The following is an 18,262-nucleotide window of genomic DNA, read 5'->3' as shown; positions in this document are numbered from 1 at the left end:
CCCAGAATTCTTATCCAGAAGCAGCCACAGGCATTTGTGGGTAACTTTTTATCTTTACATTGCAAGAATTTGGATAAGATGCAAGAGGATAAGGAGTGGTGGTGGGGAAAGGTTATTAGCATTCCCTAAATCCTTGGTAAGTAAAATAGGAAGAGATTAAAATCAGCTAATTACAGAAGTGGATAGGAATGTCAGATTTTCCGGAGCTGCCAAGTTGTGACGTCATCTTCTAATTATAACCTCATATTCCCCAAAGCCGGGGCCCAGATAAGGAAAATGACTTCAGTGGCTTTTTGCTAAGCCTTCAGGTAGACTCTAAGTACACAGTGGGCTGAAAAAATTGCTGCCAGTTCGTCCCGTGTGCCCTTGACTGGCAGCCCCGTCTGGTGGCGCGAGCTCTCTGCTCTGCAGTCGGGGCACCAGCGGAGCCTCCTTACCGGAGGCTCACCTTGTCGGGGAAGGGCTGTCTGTGGTGGGGGAAGCAGAAGGAACCCCATTTCCTAGGGGCACAGTGAGAAAGCCTTGTTCTGCTCGAAGTTAGGTGGGGCAGGGAAAGGAAGCAAAGATCCCCAGGAGCGCTTGTGAAAGAAGCAGCCCTCTGGGTCACACCCTCTGTCTGCCGTGAGGCGAGGTCCAGTGCCCTGTTCTTTGCACACCTCCTGTGACCCTGTCCTGTCACTAGTAAACACCTGGGTAATAAAATCACCTCCTAAGAATCTGATAGACCAAAAGCTTTAAAGAAATAAAGCTACCTTTTAGAGTTTCTAGTACTTATAATACCAAGTTTCTGAAATTTTACCCCAAACTAGAAGAGCCATCTGGAATATAAATTAACAACTTTGTTAACAGTTTTAAAATTGTGATCTACTGATTTTATATAAATTTTCACTTGGGAAATTTAAAATGAGATGTGAAAAAATGTTCGGCACAAAGAAGGTAATTTGAAAGTTTAGTTAAAATCTGGTCACTATCTAGACTGGGTTTCTTTTGGGACCTGATTTTCTTTAGCACATTCCTGAGGTCCATGGTTTCTGTTTTATATAATTATCTCATTATTTTAAACTGATTATTTTGGACCAGCCATAGAAAAATTCCAAACTTCTCAGTCCAATTAAATATCTTTTCAAAATAAAACAATTTTTCTTACCGAAAAGCTGAGCCAATGGTTAAGATATAAATTGGACTTTTAAATTTTCTTGGCATTTTTGAATGAATAAGTGGATATCTTCTTTCTTTGTGGTATATAGTAATGTGTGCCTTTGGCTTTTTTTTTAATTAAATTTTTAAAATGTTTTTGAGGTAATCGTAGATTCACAATTATAAAAAATATACAAAGAGATCCTGTTTGTCTTTTATGTAGTTTTCCTCAAAAGTAACATCTTGTGAAAGTATAACACAGTATGACAACCAGGATATTGACCTCGATGTAGTCAAGATATAGATGTTTTCATCACTGTTACAAGAATTGCTCCTACTGCACTTTTATAGCCACATGTACGATCTCCCCTACCCTGTCGCAAGCCCCGGCGACCACTGATCTGTTCTCCATTTCTATAATTTTGACATTTTAAGAATGTCGCATAAATGGAATTGCACAGTATTAAACCTTTTGGAATTATCTTCTTTCGCTCAGCATAATTCCCTTGATGTTCATCTAAGTTGTTGCATGTATCAGTTTGTCCATCCTTTGACATTTAAAAAACAGTAATAACTGTGGTGAAGTTCAAATAACATAAAATATACCACTCTTAAGTGCAGAGTTAGTTGGTGGCACTGAGTGCATTCACATTGTCATGCTACGCTCACCGCCACCCACAGAACTCCTCTCATCTTGTAGAACTGGAACTCTGTCCTCACTGAGCTAACCCCTCAACCCCTGCAGGCCCTGGCAACTGCCATTCTGCTTTCTGTCTCTATGAATCTGGCTCCAGGTGTCTCATACAAGTGGAATCACTAGTATTTGTCTTTTCGTTACGGGCTTATTTCACTTAGCGTAATGTCCTTAGGTTCACCCATGTTGTAGCCTGTGTCAGAATGTCCTTTTTAAGACTGAACGATATTTTATTGTGTGCATGCACCAGCGTTTGTTTATCCAGTCATCTGTTGATAGGCACTTGGTTTCTTCCACCTTTGACTGTCTTGAATAATGCTGCTGTGAGCATGAGTTTGTCGGTGTCTCTGTGACCCTCTGTTCAGTTCTTCCGTGTGTGCACCCGTGGGTGGGACTGCTGCATAGCACTGCAGTTGTGGGTTTACTTTCGTGAGGGACCTCATACCGTGTCCCTCATCAGCTGCACCGTTTCCATTGCCATCAGCTCTGCGCACGTGGTCCAGTTTCTCTGTAACCACAGCAACATTTGTGTTCTATTTTTTCAATAGTAGCCATCCCAATGCATGTGATGTGGTCCCCGGTCCCCCCCCCCCACTAATAAAGACACAATTTCACCATGGTCAGTGACTACCTAATGCATCACTTGTTTCTGGCTTCATTTTCAAGATTTAAACTTAGTAACTTCATGAAGAAGCCTGGCCATGATTTTCACATTAAAGTTCAGTTTTCTTTAGTTCTTCCTTCATTGATCCTGGGGGGCTCTTGCCTTTATCCCCAAGGCTGGACCAGGCGCCAGGTGGCCCTGTGTAGAATAGACCCTCCATACAAAAGACGTTTATATCCATGTAGCCCAGAATAAGACTTTCTCCCATCCCGACTAAAGGTGTTTGTGCCCCTGTGCATTTATATGGAGAGTTAACCTGTTGCCCCAAAGTTCAGCCTCTTATACGTATCTTTCAGGCTTGTCCACACTGGAATTTGAGGTTAGGTCAGGGATAAAGAATTATTTAGATCGCCACAAGCATATACTTTTTACCCTAAAAAAATTCACTGTAGGAGTTATTATTGAACGCAAATACAAGGTTAGTGGTTATATGGTCAGGTAATACAGAGCATTTCAGATCCAGCGTGAATACACGTGGTCCAATTATAAGGTATTTCAGTCCTCTTCAAACTTTGTGGTGAAATGGGAGAACTGACAGGATGTGTTTTATTTCCCCATCCATAATTATGGGAAGATGAAATTAAAAAGTCCAGAAGGAAAGATAAAATCCACCGCTATAAGATGTGGGAGAGGAACAAATGGCGTAGTTGCGCATTTGCTAGAACTCCTAGCTTCACATTGGTCTGTTCCTGGGAGATCGACTCAGTGGGGGTGTCTGTACAGCACGTTGTGACTGACCACTGACGCACATACGTGTGGCGACGCATGCCGTCACTGCACGCAGATACCAGTAAACGACTTCCTCCCCCGGCAGACAGTGAAGTGACCGGCCGCAGATGGGGAAGCATTGCTTGTGTGCTTTGTTGTCTTGGTGTGACATTGGTTATTAATGTAATGGAGTGTTACTATGAGCTCGAAGTGTGCGAGGAATGCCTTACGATATTAGAGACTCACGTTATGGATTTACAGGCAGACTTGAGGCATGCCCTGTGGTGTGGGTTGTTGAAGGGAAGTTAGCTGTTGGTGCTACAGTTGGGTAGGAGAGGAGTAGGCCTGGCCCTGTGGCCTGCTTTTTCAGCAGCATCTGGGGTGACAGTAGGGGACATAATGGTGGCCTTCGTGGTGCTACGATGTGGAAAGAGTTTACAAGGGCTCTGGAACCCCAAAATAACTGGATTCGTTTTCGAGCTTTGCCACCTACTATAACTTTGGGCAAAAAAATACACCTTCTCTGAGCCTCAATTTTCTGATCCATGAAATGGGAATAATACAAAATATAGGGTATGTAAGGGAGAGAAGTTTTATATATATTATATACATACATACATATGGGCTTTTACATATGACATATAAAAGCCTATGTGTAGCCCTGGCTGGTGTGGCTCAGTGGACTGAGCACTGGCCTGTGAACCAAAGGGTCGTGGGTTTGATTCCCAGTCAGGGCACATGCCTGGGTTGTGGGCCAAGTCCCCAGTAGGTGGCACAAGAGAGGCAACCCACACATTGATGTTTCTCTCCCTCTCTTTCTCCCTCCCATCCCCTCTCTCTAAAATTAAATAAAATCTTAGAAAAAAGCACCTATGTGTGTATATATATATACAGGTGGAGCTACACAAATGGTAGTTGCTTTCATCCCTTACTTACTCAGTTTGGTGGCAGAATAGGATTACAGTGATTTTTAAAACTGTCCTGTCACTCAGCAACCAGTCACTAAGCAGTTGGCCTACCTCTAAACCGAGTAAACTGAGAGGAAAATGACCTGTTACAGTTTAACTTCTTGGATTAACGAGAATGCTGGCAGAAAACACTAAGTGTATGAACAGACGGGTAGAAAAAGGCTTTTTCAAATAGCCCAGCTGTCAGGTCCCTGAACAGACTGCCCGACTTGGGCGTGTTTTGAAGTCTGGGTTATTTGGCTGCACACAGTAGGTCTGATTGGCTACTGACGACCAGAGTTGTTTCTGCCCCTGAGCTGCTGACCTCAGCTCTGATGGCTGTGAAAGCCAGGCGGTGACCCGGAACACACAAGTGGAAGCAGCAGCTGGCCTCTCCCGAGTGTCCCTGCGGTCTGACGCAGCCCGTAGGGCTTTACACTGAGGACCCCTTTAAGCCCGTGTCCATGAGATGGGTGCTGCTGCCACCTCGCCCCCTTTTCCAGAGGAGGAAGCGGAGGCATGGATCAGTTAGTGCAGGCGGGACTCCAAAGCCAGGTCCTGAGACCGGATGTGCTGCCCTCTGTAGGTGGCTGCATTTATTTCGTCAGTGTGGCTTTGTCTGTCATTTTGAAGGTGTGTCAGAAAACCAGTTACTCTTCATTGTATTCGGTTAACAAACTGGGTTCCTGACAGTCCCTTTGGAGATAAGTTATTTTTAAATAAGTGGTATTTGAGGGGTGTTTTGCCACACTACTTGCTGAAAAACCCCTGCAGCCTCTATTTAATTGAAATAACTTGTTATACTGGCCATTTTTCTTCCTAATTTTTTTCTTTAAAAAAAAAGATCAAGTATATTCCTGAATAAACTATTTTAGTTGAAATGTGGGGGTTTTGTTTGATTGATTCACCAAATGGAAATGCACTAAGGAGACCAGTAAGGTCAACTTTATTTTAACATGACCACTGCCCTCGTTTTCCATTTCCTGTTTTTTCATTGACTGGAAGAGAAACATTCACTTTCCTGCTTGATGTGCTAAGCATGTTTTGCCAAGTTTATGCACGATTAGCCAGTTGTTACTAAAACTCTCTCCGGGAGATGTATATCCACGTAACTCCGTGTTTCCTCTCCCATCTAACTGCTTGTTCCCAAGCTTTTGATGCTGCCTTGTCTTTTATGCCTTTATCTTTATTGGAATCAGGTACTTCTCTGCTCCCTTTCACTTGCCGTCTTCTGTGCCATTCTTTCCTTGCTACCCTGTCCAAACCCAGGCCCTAGAGAAACAGAGAGAATACACTGCCGGCCTCAGGAGTGAGCGAGACATGCTCAGAGAGGAGCTGGCCGACCTGAAGGAGACAGTGAAGGCGGGAGAGGTACGTTTGTCAGCACTGGCCTGGAGCTCCCGTCCCTCGGCGCTTTACTCTGCCCTCCTTTCACCCTGTGCTCTCCCCTGGCATGAACACAAACCGCAGTGCTCGTTCTCCAGTCCAGATTTGGTAGGTTTCAGTCATTTCTTCTAGAGAGCTGGGCTCCACGTGGCTAGCGCTAACCAGGTTTCACCTGTGGCAGGCCTGTTGCCACGGGGTCACCTCCCAGAACACACTGCTTCCGTGCGGGTCGTATTTGTGATGGCGGGTTTTCTCCTTCCCCACAGAAACACGGCTTAGTCATAATCCCCGACGGCACTCCCAATGGTGATGTCAGTCACGAGCCCATGGTGGGAGCCATCACTGTGGTGTCGCAGGAAGCTGCTCAGGTCTTGGAGTCAGCAGGAGAAGGCCCTCTAGGTAAGACACGGGTGGCTCTGTCAGCTTGGATTAGTGTTACCCTGTCAGGCTTCCAGCCCGTTCGTGTCCCACTTGGAAAACAAAGACAACACAAGGACCGCGTGAGCCTTAACTGATCCTTAACAGGAGGAAATCTGGGCACGTTGTCTTCTGACAACTTGATCTTGGGTCATGGTAAGTCCCTTGGATGGACGCGCTGTGGGTGTACAGACATTGCTTTTTCACTTAGATACAGCACATCACTTTTTCATTTAAACACAGAACTGAGTCCCAGGGAACCAGTGGGCTGGTAGGTGACTTTCCAAGTATGTTTTCTTCCTGGTTTTATATTTTGCTACTTACCCAAGGTTCTTGCAGTTCTTTGCCACCTCATTTCTTAAGGCAAGAAACAGATAACCAAGAAGGTAGATATCAGAGGAGTGTTATTTCTAGAACAGGGCTTCTGAGTCTCTTTAAGTCTAAGCCTCCTAAGTTTAGCCCTGTGAGAATCTAGTGACACCTCTTTCAGGACCCACATGGGCGCCCATCAGCTGCCTCCACTTCGAAGCCTGCTCTAGAGGAAGAAAATGACACAGGTGGATACCGTATCATCAGCTCGCTTTTATTTTAAACAAGTGGTCTTTTTCCATTTTGTGTTCATAGATGTGTAGGTTTCCTAGAAGAGTGGGATGTCAGAGTGAGGGAAGTCAAACTTTCCAGAAGCTAGTGAGCTCTGTCTCTGCTGCCCACAGTTACAGGGGGTAGTTGTGGAGCGCACTGACCAAGCAGAAGGCCAGCCTGGCCAGTGAGAGCTGCTTGCAGAACGGACTGGGTCCACGGCTCTGGCAGCCCACAGTGTTTCTTCTGCTGGTGGGGAAGGTGTGAAGAAGAAAGCAGAACTTAGATTTTAGTCATGACCCTGACTTGTTGGCGGCAGGGGTGACCACACTTTTGACATCTCTGGGCCGCACTGGAAGAAGAGTTGTCTTGGGCCACACATTAAATATGTTGTGACACATAATCACAAAAGAATCTCATAATGTTTTAAGTAAATTCACAGCCATCCTGAGCCGCATGCGGCCCGCAGGCCACAGGCTGGACACCCCGTGTAGTGGGTGCTGACTAGGTGTCAACTGCTGCTTTTACTCATCCATGGGTATCCCTCAGCCCAAGGGGCCTATTTTAATATTTGTGCTTGAGAACAAGGAGCCCCCCACACCAGCTCCAGGCTAGGAGCAGCCCCATGATCCTGCAGCTGAGCCTGGTTCGCCCTTGGTGGCCCGCGTTCCTTCACCCACTAGCTTTTGTGGACTTCTGCTTCTTCCAGCATCGTGTTCCTCTGTTTCCTTTGTTCCAGCTTCTCCTCTCAGTCCCCCTCTGACCCCTGACCTCTGTCCCATGGGTTGTTTTCTCCTGCTCAGGAAGTTGTCAGCCTGCTAGTCAGAGCTTGCAGGGTTTTGAACAGGGAAATGATCTTTGTACTTCGGTTTGTCTTTAAGTGGGAAATCCCTGCTCTTGGGAACAAATGTTGTATTTAGTACCTGATAAATATCAGTTGTGTGGAAATGTGTTGAATAATGAGGTACCTTTCTTGAACACCATTAAAGCCTTCATGTCTTGATAGAACTGTACGTTTATCAAATAATATTTGCTGTTTTTAAATTTAAAGAATTATTTTTTATTATTTCTGTACTTCATTACAAATTCACTTTACGACCTTTTTCATTTGTTTTAGATGTAAGGCTACGGAAACTTGCTGGAGAAAAGGAAGAGCTACTATCACAGGTAAAGGCTTTCTTTCCATTGGAAGGTCAGGTTATCTGTAACTGACTGGATCACGTGGTAAAATGGTAGAGATGTGCTTATTTTAAAGATCAGTGCTGAAGTAAGATTTGAAGGATAAAAATATTATTCATATATCGTCTCCTTGTTGTCTCCTATTTGACCCTCAAACTTGGACACATAGTTTGAGGGCCAAATAGTCCTAGTCCTACAGAGCTAGTTATGAAGACCGAAGTGCTCAGCCCTGCCTCCCCCACCTTACCCATGACCATTCCTACTTGGTGCTTTTAGCTAATTCTTTTGGTGCGTACTGTTCTTATTTGTCTGTAACATGCTGTGTTGCTTCTCGACTGCTCTGTTTTTGGCATCTCTGTTGTCATCCGTCTGTGGAAGGTGAACATTCAGCTTTCTCTCATGCCCTGCCCCTACCGTGCATGCGTGTATACTTCCCATCCCTACATCCGCCCAGCAAAGAGACAGTGTCCTTCTAGTCTGTTTACGTTGCTGTTAGGACTCTGTAAACACTACCCGCAGTGGAGCCGTGGCGTGTTCTGGGATTGCCTTTCATCCCCCTCACAACTCTTTATTCCCCCCCAAAGTTAGTATTGTAGCATTCCTTTTCATTTGCTTGCTTTTCTGTGTGTTTGTTACTAATTTAGCTGCAGGCTTACCGACAGTAATTAAGTCCTCTAAGTGTGTTCAGATGCACGAAGTCTTCTCCCGGTTCCGTCCTTTCGACTCTCGGAGACTCTGACTCGTCCCGTTCTGACTTAGTGGATCGTCCCTCAGTGCAGAGACCCGCCTGCCCGTCACCGTCTTCCAGGCCGTCCTCCGTCGGCCTCCCCCCTTGTGCTCGTTTTCGCATTTCAGTACGTCTCCTATAACTTCCTGAGAAAGGGGTAGGTGGGCTGGAAATGTTTCTTAACTTTGGAGGCCTGAAAATGTCTTTGTATTACCCTCTTAGCTGATTCAACAGTTGGGGTATAGAATTCTGTGTTTTAATTGTTTTCCTTCATCTTTTCTCCTTTTTTTTGAAATTGCTTCCTTGTCTTCTGACTTCCAGTATGGCTATTGAGAATTTAAGGGACATTTTGTTTTTGATCTTTGGTATGTGACCCTTTTCCTCTCTCTGGAAGCTAGTATCATACTCTTCCTAGTGTTCTGAAATTTCCCAGTGATTTGGAGTTTGCATGTGTGGTCTGGGACCCTGTTGGTTTGAGGAACTCCTGTCTTTCAGTTCTGGGGAATTTTCCTGAATGATTTTTCTCCCTTCCCATTTGTGTTATCTCCTCTGGAAACTCCTATTCAATCATTCAAAGGTCAAATGAGAGTCCCCTGTCTAACTGACAGGCACTGTTCTAGGCATTTGGGATATTTCAATGAACAAATCAGTTAAAAAATATTCCTGCCCCAATGGGCCTTGCATTCTAGTGGTGGACCAGGCAATGAACAACCAGTATAATTAACAAGTAAATTATAGGGTTAGAGACTCGTGTGTCTCCGGCCACATTAAGCTGTATCAGTGCAGGCGTGGAGTAGGTGGAGTTAGGTTTTACCAGGCGAGGATGAAAGGGCAGAGGAGGTGAGAGGGTGATAATGGTCCTAGAGGTTAAACTGGTGAAAAGGTTTGAGAGGAAGTCCAGGGAGACATCGAGGCGCAGGAGCAGTGGATTGCAGGTGCCAGTGGGATCAAAGGATCTTTGGAGTTGAGGTTCAGAGAGAATGTGCTGGAAAGATTTGGAGTAGCAGTTAGAGGATACGTGGGTCAGAAGTATGTAGGGATTGCTGTATCTAATGGGAAATACAGGACATGACTGTGGGAATGAGTGGCTGGCGGCAAGAAGGGACGATGGCAAGATCCTTGGTGAGGAGGTGTTCCGGAAGCTGAGATATCACTTGTAGCAGAAATCCTGTATTTAGATGTATTTTGAAATTGACAAGAATAGTTTGGATGAAGTGGGAGACAGCAGCTAAACTAGTGAAGAAACAGTAGGATGATGGCAGTGATGAGGGGCAGTTAGTGTGCATAATTTGAAGTGATCAGATTAGGAACTGGGAGTTTCAGGGAGGAGAGAAAGAGAATAGTGTGGCAATAGCAGGGAAACCAAGAGGACAGCCGTTTCATTTTCAGGCTCAGCAGCAGGAGGGCTGTGGGGGGAAGAAACAGCTCCAGAGGGCTGCGGAGGAAGCGGGATCCTGTTAGAGCACCAGGTAGAGGGAGTGCTCAGAGAGGAGATCGAGGATCAGCGGGGATTGCTGCTGGCAGGCTGGCGACCCAGAGGGCAGTGGGAGAGTTTCAGACTTGGGGAAAGGTTGGGAGATGAGGACAGAGGAGGGTTTGTACAGAGCCTTTTGGGGAAGAGTGCAGGAGATGGTATGACCCTGTGTCAGGTGGACGTAAACAGGAGGGATGGGGTCAATGAGAACAGTCTCCATTCACTCAGGGTAGATAGTAATGGGGACCCTCTGCGTGTTGAAGAGGCAGCAGTGCCTGGGAAGCATGGCCTTAGTCCCAGTGCAGAGCTCGCCCTTTCCCCTTTTGGGTGGGGGGGTGGCAGACTTGTTCCTGGTGCTTGGGCTTCCCCTTGACCCCTCTTAATGGAGTTGAAGACGCAGTGGGAGAAGCCACCTGGAACTCTGAGCATGCAGACTCACCCTTGGCCCTTGAGGAAGGATGAAGAGAAGGCATGGGGAGGCTCCATCCGTCTCTGTCCCAGAAGTAGCACCGTTTGGGGGGGGGGGTGGAGGGCGTGGGTAGACTTACTCTGAGTTGTGCTTGCTGTGATGGTAAGAGTTGTAGCACTTGGGGAAACTCGACTTATTTCTGTAGGAGGGGACATCAGATCTCTGGCACTGATGCTTTTTTGTCTTGCTCCTGTTTTTCCATTTCCTTTTGCCTTTTTTTTGCTTTATTGTTAAGAGAGTTTCTCAACTTAATCTTCTAGTACTTTTATTGAGTTTCTACTTTCCCAGATATCTTCACTTATCTCAGAGGATAGTGAGAGACTGGTTTGTTTTCTGATGTTTTCTTCCGTTTGCAGTTTGTTTCCTCCCAGATGCTCTTTTATGTCTGTTTATTCGGTCTTCAGTCTGAGTGCAGGGTGCTAGCAGGCTGGCAGGCAGCTCTGCGGAAACGGGTGAGCTTGTCCAAGTTTTTGTGAAGATTGATGTGGCTGGTGTTTCCTTGGGAACCTTCGATGTGGGAATGCCGGTCTTTTATTTTGGGCTAGCCAGAGTTCTATGTCCATGTGACTCCAGTCTCCGGAGGGTACGGGCCCAGCTGTCTGCGTTCTGGGACCGGAGGGGACTAGAGGCCTCAGGATCCAGTGCTGGTGTGTCCACCTCGTTGGCTGCATGTGGGGCTCCTTCCCGTCTCCACTCAGCCTGATTTTCTCCTCCAACCCCAGTCCCTTTCATTTTTTACTTTCTTCATTTTGCAAATAAAAGAACCTGGCTTTATTAGGGTATAACTGGTGTAGAATAAGGTGCACGTACTGAATGTGTACAAAAGTCCCATCTGTGTTATTTTCCCAGGGCTGTGACTACAACTACCGCAGACTGGGTGGGTGGGAACAGAAGTGTATTGTCTCACAGTTCTGGGGACTGGAGGCCTAGATCAAAGTACCAGTGCGTGTAGGTTCCTTTCGAGGCCTGTGCAGGGACATCTGCTCCATGCTTCTCCTTTAGCTTCTTTAGCTTATAGATGACATTCTCAGTGTCTTCACATCGTCTTCCCTGTCTGTGTCTCTCCCTTCATCTGGAATTCGTTTTATAAGGACACCAGTCATATCGGTGTAGAGCTTCTCCCTACTCCAGTATGACCTCATCTCAGCTCAGCAATGAAATGACTCTTTCCGAAAAGGACATGTTTTGAGGTTTTCAATATGTGAATATATGAATTTGACATCATTATGAGTCAAAACTCAACTCATCACAATGCCTGTGGAATGATCACTGCAGTCAAGATGGTGAAAAGATTCATAAGGTTCCACAGTTTCTGTGTCCCTTTGTAAACCTTCTCGCTGCACCTCCCTCTCTCCCCCTCTGCAGGCAGCCACCCATCTGCTTTCTGTCACTGTAGATGAGTTTGCACGCTCTGGAGCTCCATATAATTGGAATCCGTCCTTCATACACTTAGAGACTTAGCCATGCTGTTGCTTGTGTTTGTAGTACTCCCCGGCCTCTTTTTGCAAGTGGTAATTCCATTGTGTAAATGTAACACAGGTGGTTTATCCTCCTGCTGATGGACATTTGGGTTATTTTTAGATTTGGCTATTATGAATAAGCTACTCTGAAGGTCCTTTATTTTGGGTAAGATAAGGTAGATTATGTAGCCAAACTAAAAAGTAATTTCCCATGATTTCTGTACACAGAAAAATTTCTAAGTAAGAATATTTAACCCAAGTCTAAAACAAAACAAAAACATGGAACTGCCCATAGAATTTCCATTTTGAATAAAAATAACAAAAGCATACGGAAAAGTGGTGTTCTGAAATCCTTCACAACTAATAACATGGTCCCTGGTGCTGGAGCTCGTGCCTTATGTGTTTGTTGCCAGCTTCTCTTAGCACCGTCAGTGCTGTCCCCCACGGGGACCTGCCTCCTCCTTTGATGTGGCCATCGGGCCAAGCGTCTGCCTCCTCCAGAGCCCAGATCCTGCTGACGAGCCTGTGTTTCTCCTGCAGATTAGGAAACTGAAGCTGCAGTTAGAGGAGGAGCGGCAGAAGTGCTCCAGGGGCGACGGCACCGCGGGCGGGGACGTGGCCGGGCTGCAGAACGGCGCGGACCTGCAGTTCATCGAGATGCAGAGTAGGTGCCGTGCAGGCCCTCCCCAGTCTGTGTGTGAGCTGCGTCCTGGGAGTGGGGTCGTAGCCCCCGTTGCTCGGGAGGAGCTGCTACAAAGGCAGGTTAGCCCTCAGCTGGTCTAGAAGGGCAGTCCTGGTCAGTGACAGGACCGAGCAGAAGTGTCTGCTGGCCTGTGTGCCTCGGGGGTGATGAGAGCACCCCCCCCCCCCCGGCAGGTGATTTCTAGGAACAGTGTGCAGGTAGGGACACACACGTCAGCTTCAAGCTCCCGTGCAGCGCCCTTCGTAATTACATTTTTTGTGTGTGTGGAATTTGTCTTGGAATAATTTGAGGATTATATTTGAAACTAATTCACACTGATACTGAGTAGCTTCAGAATTTTCTGTTTTCTTGTTAACTCAGATTATTATTAGATAGAATTTAAAACAAGGTCATAAAGTAAGTCTATTCAGTTCATCTAAATTATTCCAGTTTTTTTCCCTTTCTACTTTTGACCCCATATTGTGTCATTTTTTAAAGATTTTATTTATTTAAATTTAGAGAGGAAGGGCGGGAGAAAAGGGGGGGAAACATTAACGTGTATAAGATACATTGATTGGTTGCTTCTCGCACGCCGCCAACCCGGGACCTGGCCTGCAACCAGGCACGTGCATGACTGGGAATTGAACCGGCAGACTTTCAGTTCGCAGGCTGACACTCAGTCTACCGAGCCACTCCAGCCAGGGTGTGACCCCATATTATTTTAAAATGCCTACTGTATTCACAGTAATTCCCATGGTAGGAACAGTTCAGAAGCCATTCATACATAATTAGATGTTTTATAATTTACTGACAGGAAATACTTTCGTTTTTCCAGTTTGGATATTGGCATTTCTGGTAACTTATTTTAGAATATTGGTTATTCCATGGCTTTTTCATCAAAACATTGTGAATTAGGCCAAAGAGAAAAAGACTGCCTGGATTAAGACTTATTAAAACTGTTAATACCTTCTTTTATACCTTCTTTTGAGGTTATTATTACCGGATATCAAGTTATGACCCATGTGATACTCCCAGGTGAATATTTTGTTCTAGAAATGCCATTTTGGCACAGAGGGTTGAGGAAGACAGGGACCTGAGGAGAGGGAGGCTGAGATGGTGAGCTGCGTGAACCACTGTGATGGCTGTCAGCAGTCTTAGAGAGGGGACAGGGATGGGGCTAGGTTGGAGAGAGATTGGCCTAAAGCAGCAAAATCAAAAGGAGTCATCCTGAGGGCAGTGGGCGTGCATTCATTCGTGTGAGTGCGTCCTGGTGCAGGTAGGCGTCGCCTGGCGCTTGTGCAAGGCAGGGAGACGTACCAGCTGGAACAGTACGTGGAGGTGAGCTGAGCAGTATTGGAGAAGCCTGGGCCTGGCTTGTAAAGACAGAAGCAGGCAGCCCCTACACTGAGCAGTGTAGCTCAGTTGGTTTGAGCAATGTACTGTGGACCAAAAGGTTGCAGGTTTGATCCTTGGTCAGGACACATCCATGGGCTGTGGGTTCAATCCCCAGTTGCAGTGTGTACAGGAGACAACCAATTGATGTTTCTCTCTCACATCAGTGTTTCTTTCTTTCTTTCTTTCTCTCCCCACCCCCCTTCATTTTCTCTAAAATCAATGGGAAAATGTGCTTGGGTGAGGATTAAAAAAAAAAGACAAAAGCAGGCAGCTCCCTGCACCAGAAAGCCCTGCCATCCGTGGGGTCCAGCCACTGCCTTGGCCGTGGGCGTGGCGTTCGGGGATGGATTTCCAGACACAGAATGGCGGAGGCGAAGGACTCACACCTTTGAAAGGAGGAAGGGTGGGTGGTTTGGAGAGGGAGAAGGAACATTTTGATAGTAAGTTGCTGGAATGAAGGATTTAAAAAAGTAGATCCCGAAGCTTCTATTTTAGAGTCCAGGAATGGGGGCCATTCTGTGTGACTCCCAGGGGTGGCTTCTGGGGAGAAGGTTTTGAAACCCCATTACTTTTAGAGTGACAGTAACTATCCAGTTAGAACAGCCTCTTGCGTTCAACATTATACAGGTAGTTGTAACCTTAGTCATGGGGAACAGCACAAAAGTTCTTGAGTGAGGTAGATTACATAGGGTTTATCTCCTGTAAGACTTACAGTCTCTACCCTGTCCTCACTTCAGACAGTGACTGTTGTTAAGTTTGGCATGCTGGAGGGAATTTTCTGTCCCCTGTCATTTATAAACTTCTCATTTTAAATGATTTACTTCTTAGGTCAAATGTATATCTACTGATTTATATAGCTTTACCCATACCATATTATCACATTATTGAAAAGCATTTGTTTCAGCAAATATGTATTAAGCATAAACTATGTGCGAAGCATTTGGCTAGATACAGAGGGGGACTCAAAAAGGCTAGACAAGGCCCCTCTCCTTGCATATATGTTAAGAATGCATAATAAATATTAAAAAAGAATGCAAACAAAAATGCCACAAGGGGAGAAGTTATAGTAAACTAAGGAGAGTCGTGAAGGAGGTGAAAATTGAGCGTAACCTTGGAGGTTGGTTAAGACTTCCGTCAGAGGTGGGGAGCGAGGGGCACTTGTGGAAATGGGGGAGCAGGACTGGGAGGTGGGAAGGTGCCAGGCTGGGGCCCCGGAAACCCAGGTGCCTGGTCCTGTGAGCGCAGAGGCTGCCTGGGCCACGGGGCTGCCGAGAAGCCTGGCTGACAGGGCTCCTTGCCCGGCGTCCACCTACACACACCACTGGGTGAAGGAAGGGCTGTGTTTTCTTCTAACTCCTGACCCAGGGGGTGCTGTTACAAGGCAAGTGCTGAGGCTCGTAGCACTCACAACCCCAGAGGCTGGGCCACCTCGTGTGCCTGAGAGGCCATCCTTTCCCTGCTCAGGGGTGATTCACTCTTCTCTTCTGTTTTAGGAGATGCTAATAGACAAATTAGTGAATACAAGTTTAAGCTCTCAAAAGCAGAACAGGATATAACTACCTTGGAACAAAGTGTAAGTACTTCTTTTCGTGGTAGCAAGTGACTTAAATTCTCTTAAGGCACATCTGCTTCCTGCATCTAAGCTGCTAACAAATGAGTGCCTAGGCTTCCTCGGGCTGCCTTACCCTTGACCCTCTAGAACAGCTCTGTATTAAAGTGTGAAAGCCAGCAGAGAACACCTGGCAGGGCACATTTGCCTTGTTTTCTGTGAAAACACAGAAGACTGTAGCTATAATTGTTTTTTAATAGATACTTCATGAGAATTCAGGAAGATCGTAGTTTATTATAAAATGCTTACTGTACATTTCAAGATGTCTAAGTACTTTTCTATCTAGTGAGTCTCCTCCAGCAGTGTTACTTTGGCACTTAAACAATATGCTCATCATAAAATTTATCATGGGAACTTGGCCCTATAATGACTCTTCAGCTGGAATCCTTTGGGGACAGTTCTTGATTTTTAAATAGCAGTTGGGTTCTGAGAAGACCTATGACTCACCCTAAGGGGACTTTGTTAGTGTTAGATTACTTGGGATTTTAATGACGTTGTGTTTCCATCGTGGCTGCAAAAAAGTGGTGGCTGCTAGTGCCCAACACCAGAAGCCTGTGTTCTGTTTGCAGATCAGCCGGCTTGAGGGACAGGTGCTGAGGTATAAGACTGCTGCTGAGAATGCCGAGAAAGTGGAGGACGAGCTGAAGGCAGAAAAGAGGAAGCTGCAGCGAGAGGTACTGGTGCTAGCGCGCGGCCTGGGCAGCGTTCCGAGAAACTCTCCCGTGGGAAGGAGGACTCTGTTGCACCAGGAACTTAGTCCGGGCCCGTCTGCACCCACAGCAGCGGAGTCGCTCGTTTGTGCTGGTTTCCAGCCTGCGCAGTGACTGCCATTTGCTTTTATGTTTTGTTAGATAATTAAAAAGGGATGATTTTCATTTTGTTTGAGACCAGGTCTGTTTCTCCAGCTGCTGTAGGTCCTGTCTGACTGGGGCGCAGCACCACTGCTGTACCAGTGGCCGACCAGGCCGTCACAATTAGCATATGCCACGCCCCAGAAAGTTGAAAATGAGGTAGCACTTTGCTTTGTTTCTGACCTGAGAAGTGACCACGTTCTGTCTGTCTCCAGTTACGGACAGCACTGGACAAGATCGAGGAGATGGAGATGACCAACAGCCACCTGGCCAAGAGGCTGGAGAAGATGAAGGCCAACAGGACAGCACTTCTGGCCCAGCAGTAGGGAGGCCGCCCGCCCGCCCGCCCGCGTGCTGCTCCTGGGCTCCCCCCAGAAGGACTGACTTCTGTCCACTGACAAACCCCTTTCAGTACTGTTTGAGTTTTGTCGTTAATATAGCCACCTTTGTATTTTATAATTTATGAGAGAATGAAATAGGTTTGAATCTTCATGAATGAACATTTTGGATTTTGTTTGTAGTTTAATTCTAGACTAAGAACTGGTCCATGCTGGGTTTTTTTATTCCCGTAATTTTAGTCAGGTTTACTCTCCATTTCCCCTCAGCTGCCTCGGTGCGCGGGCACTCGGAGGCCTGGGCCGGGGGTCGGAGGGCGGCGGTTCTGGGAGTGCCCGCTGAGCTACGTGCCACAGCCTCAGAAGAAACCCAAGTGCCTTCACCACAGTGCAATCCAGCCTTCAGTGATCCTCGGCGGTCACATTTACCCTTGACCCTTGATATCAGAGAGAGCGTTTATATTTTAGTGAAGGGACAAACAAGTCCACAGGTGGGGAATATATATGTCACTAAAGTTTATATGTTTGGAGGAAAAGCCTCTTTTTGTAAAATATTTAAATTTATATACAAAAATGTTAGAAAAAGATATGCTTTATTGCATGGTGCAGGGGAAGTCCAAGGCCTAATACTCTTAAAGGAAGAGTAGGGTCCTTAGTCTTCGACATCAGCTGTGCTGTATCTTTTAAAGTATTTCATCTGCTGCTGCTTTGTGCAATGAAACCTCAGACAAGCCCAGTTTTGGGGGGGAAGGGCAGGCAAGTGGGACATCTGCCTGAAGATTCTATTAAACACCCTTCTGCTGACCACCGTTGGCTGCTGACACATTCGTTCTGTTAGAGGAGCCTTTGAAACAAATCATGGCAACCGTGCCTCACTTGTCCCTCTTCTTTTCTCTCCTTCCTAAGGAAAACTCTGGAATATAGGCCTTTTTCTTTGGAGAACTTTAGTTTCATCTTTAAAGGTACACAGTTCAAGAGGTTTCTGTCATCAAGTGTAGTCATTTTGTAGGATTTGTGATTCTCTTTTGCTCTCAGAATCAAGGTGGTTTTATGGAAATTATTGTATCCAGTGTGGATAAAGTCCACTAATAAAAGGTCACATGAGAATGAAATTAGACCTGAAACTAGATAATAAAGGCAACTCAAATGTGAATAAATTATTCTGTTGTTTAGAGTTATCAGCCCTTTGTTTTTAGCATATAGATAGCAGTCTCTTGAATTTGGATGATTTGCTATCGATGCGTTCAGAAATTCAGGTTGGTCCCAGAATTCCCCAGCTGGAATCAACAGTGTGGGCCCGTTCACAGTGCGGCCTTGGAAACCCCTCTTCCTCTGCACCCGCGGTCACTCAGCCCAGGCTCACGGACTCTCCTCTGAGATCCCAGGTCTACTCTTCAGAAGTTGTACCTGTCGGGACCTGATTCTTGCCCCTTCGTGGCACAGGAAGTGTCTCTGTCTGCTGTCCCTCTTTCCCACAGGGAGTGGCCCCACTGCCCTGTAAGGCAGTTTGCTATTCTTCCTCACAGAGCTTTCTTCATTCAGTCTTATC

The 18,262-nt window shown here is 46.1% G+C and overlaps 1 protein-coding gene across 23 annotated transcripts in view; it reads left to right on the top strand.

Moving 5' to 3' along the window:
* LRRFIP2 (LRR binding FLII interacting protein 2) overlaps nt 1–17,887 on the top strand; it is a 101,334-nt gene extending 83,447 nt beyond the window's left edge. For 19 of the 23 annotated variants that reach the window (XM_053669415.1, XM_053669413.1, XM_053669414.1 and 16 more), the window contains 7 exons: nt 5,420–5,521; nt 5,803–5,935; nt 7,650–7,699; nt 12,382–12,505; nt 15,412–15,491; nt 16,097–16,201; nt 16,594–17,887. In XM_053669415.1, the coding sequence (XP_053525390.1) occupies nt 5,420–5,521; nt 5,803–5,935; nt 7,650–7,699; nt 12,382–12,505; nt 15,412–15,491; nt 16,097–16,201; nt 16,594–16,704 (705 nt within the window). In that variant the 3' untranslated portion in view covers nt 16,705–17,887. The remainder of the gene's footprint in view (nt 1–5,419; nt 5,522–5,802; nt 5,936–7,649; nt 7,700–12,381; nt 12,506–15,411; nt 15,492–16,096; nt 16,202–16,593) is intronic. The other 4 variants (XM_037148272.2, XM_037148270.2, XM_053669407.1 and 1 more) reach the window with 1 other exon arrangement.
* Nucleotides 17,888–18,262: the final 375 nt, after the last annotated feature.

Source organism: Artibeus jamaicensis, unplaced genomic scaffold, assembly GCF_021234435.1.
Source record: "Artibeus jamaicensis isolate MK-2021 breed Jamaican fruit bat unplaced genomic scaffold, CSHL_Jam_final contig_519, whole genome shotgun sequence".
NCBI classification, from domain to species: Eukaryota; Metazoa; Chordata; class Mammalia; order Chiroptera; family Phyllostomidae; genus Artibeus; species Artibeus jamaicensis.
The sequence above is the reverse complement of the archived record's forward strand: the minus strand, read 5'-3'. Positions and strand labels throughout refer to the sequence as shown.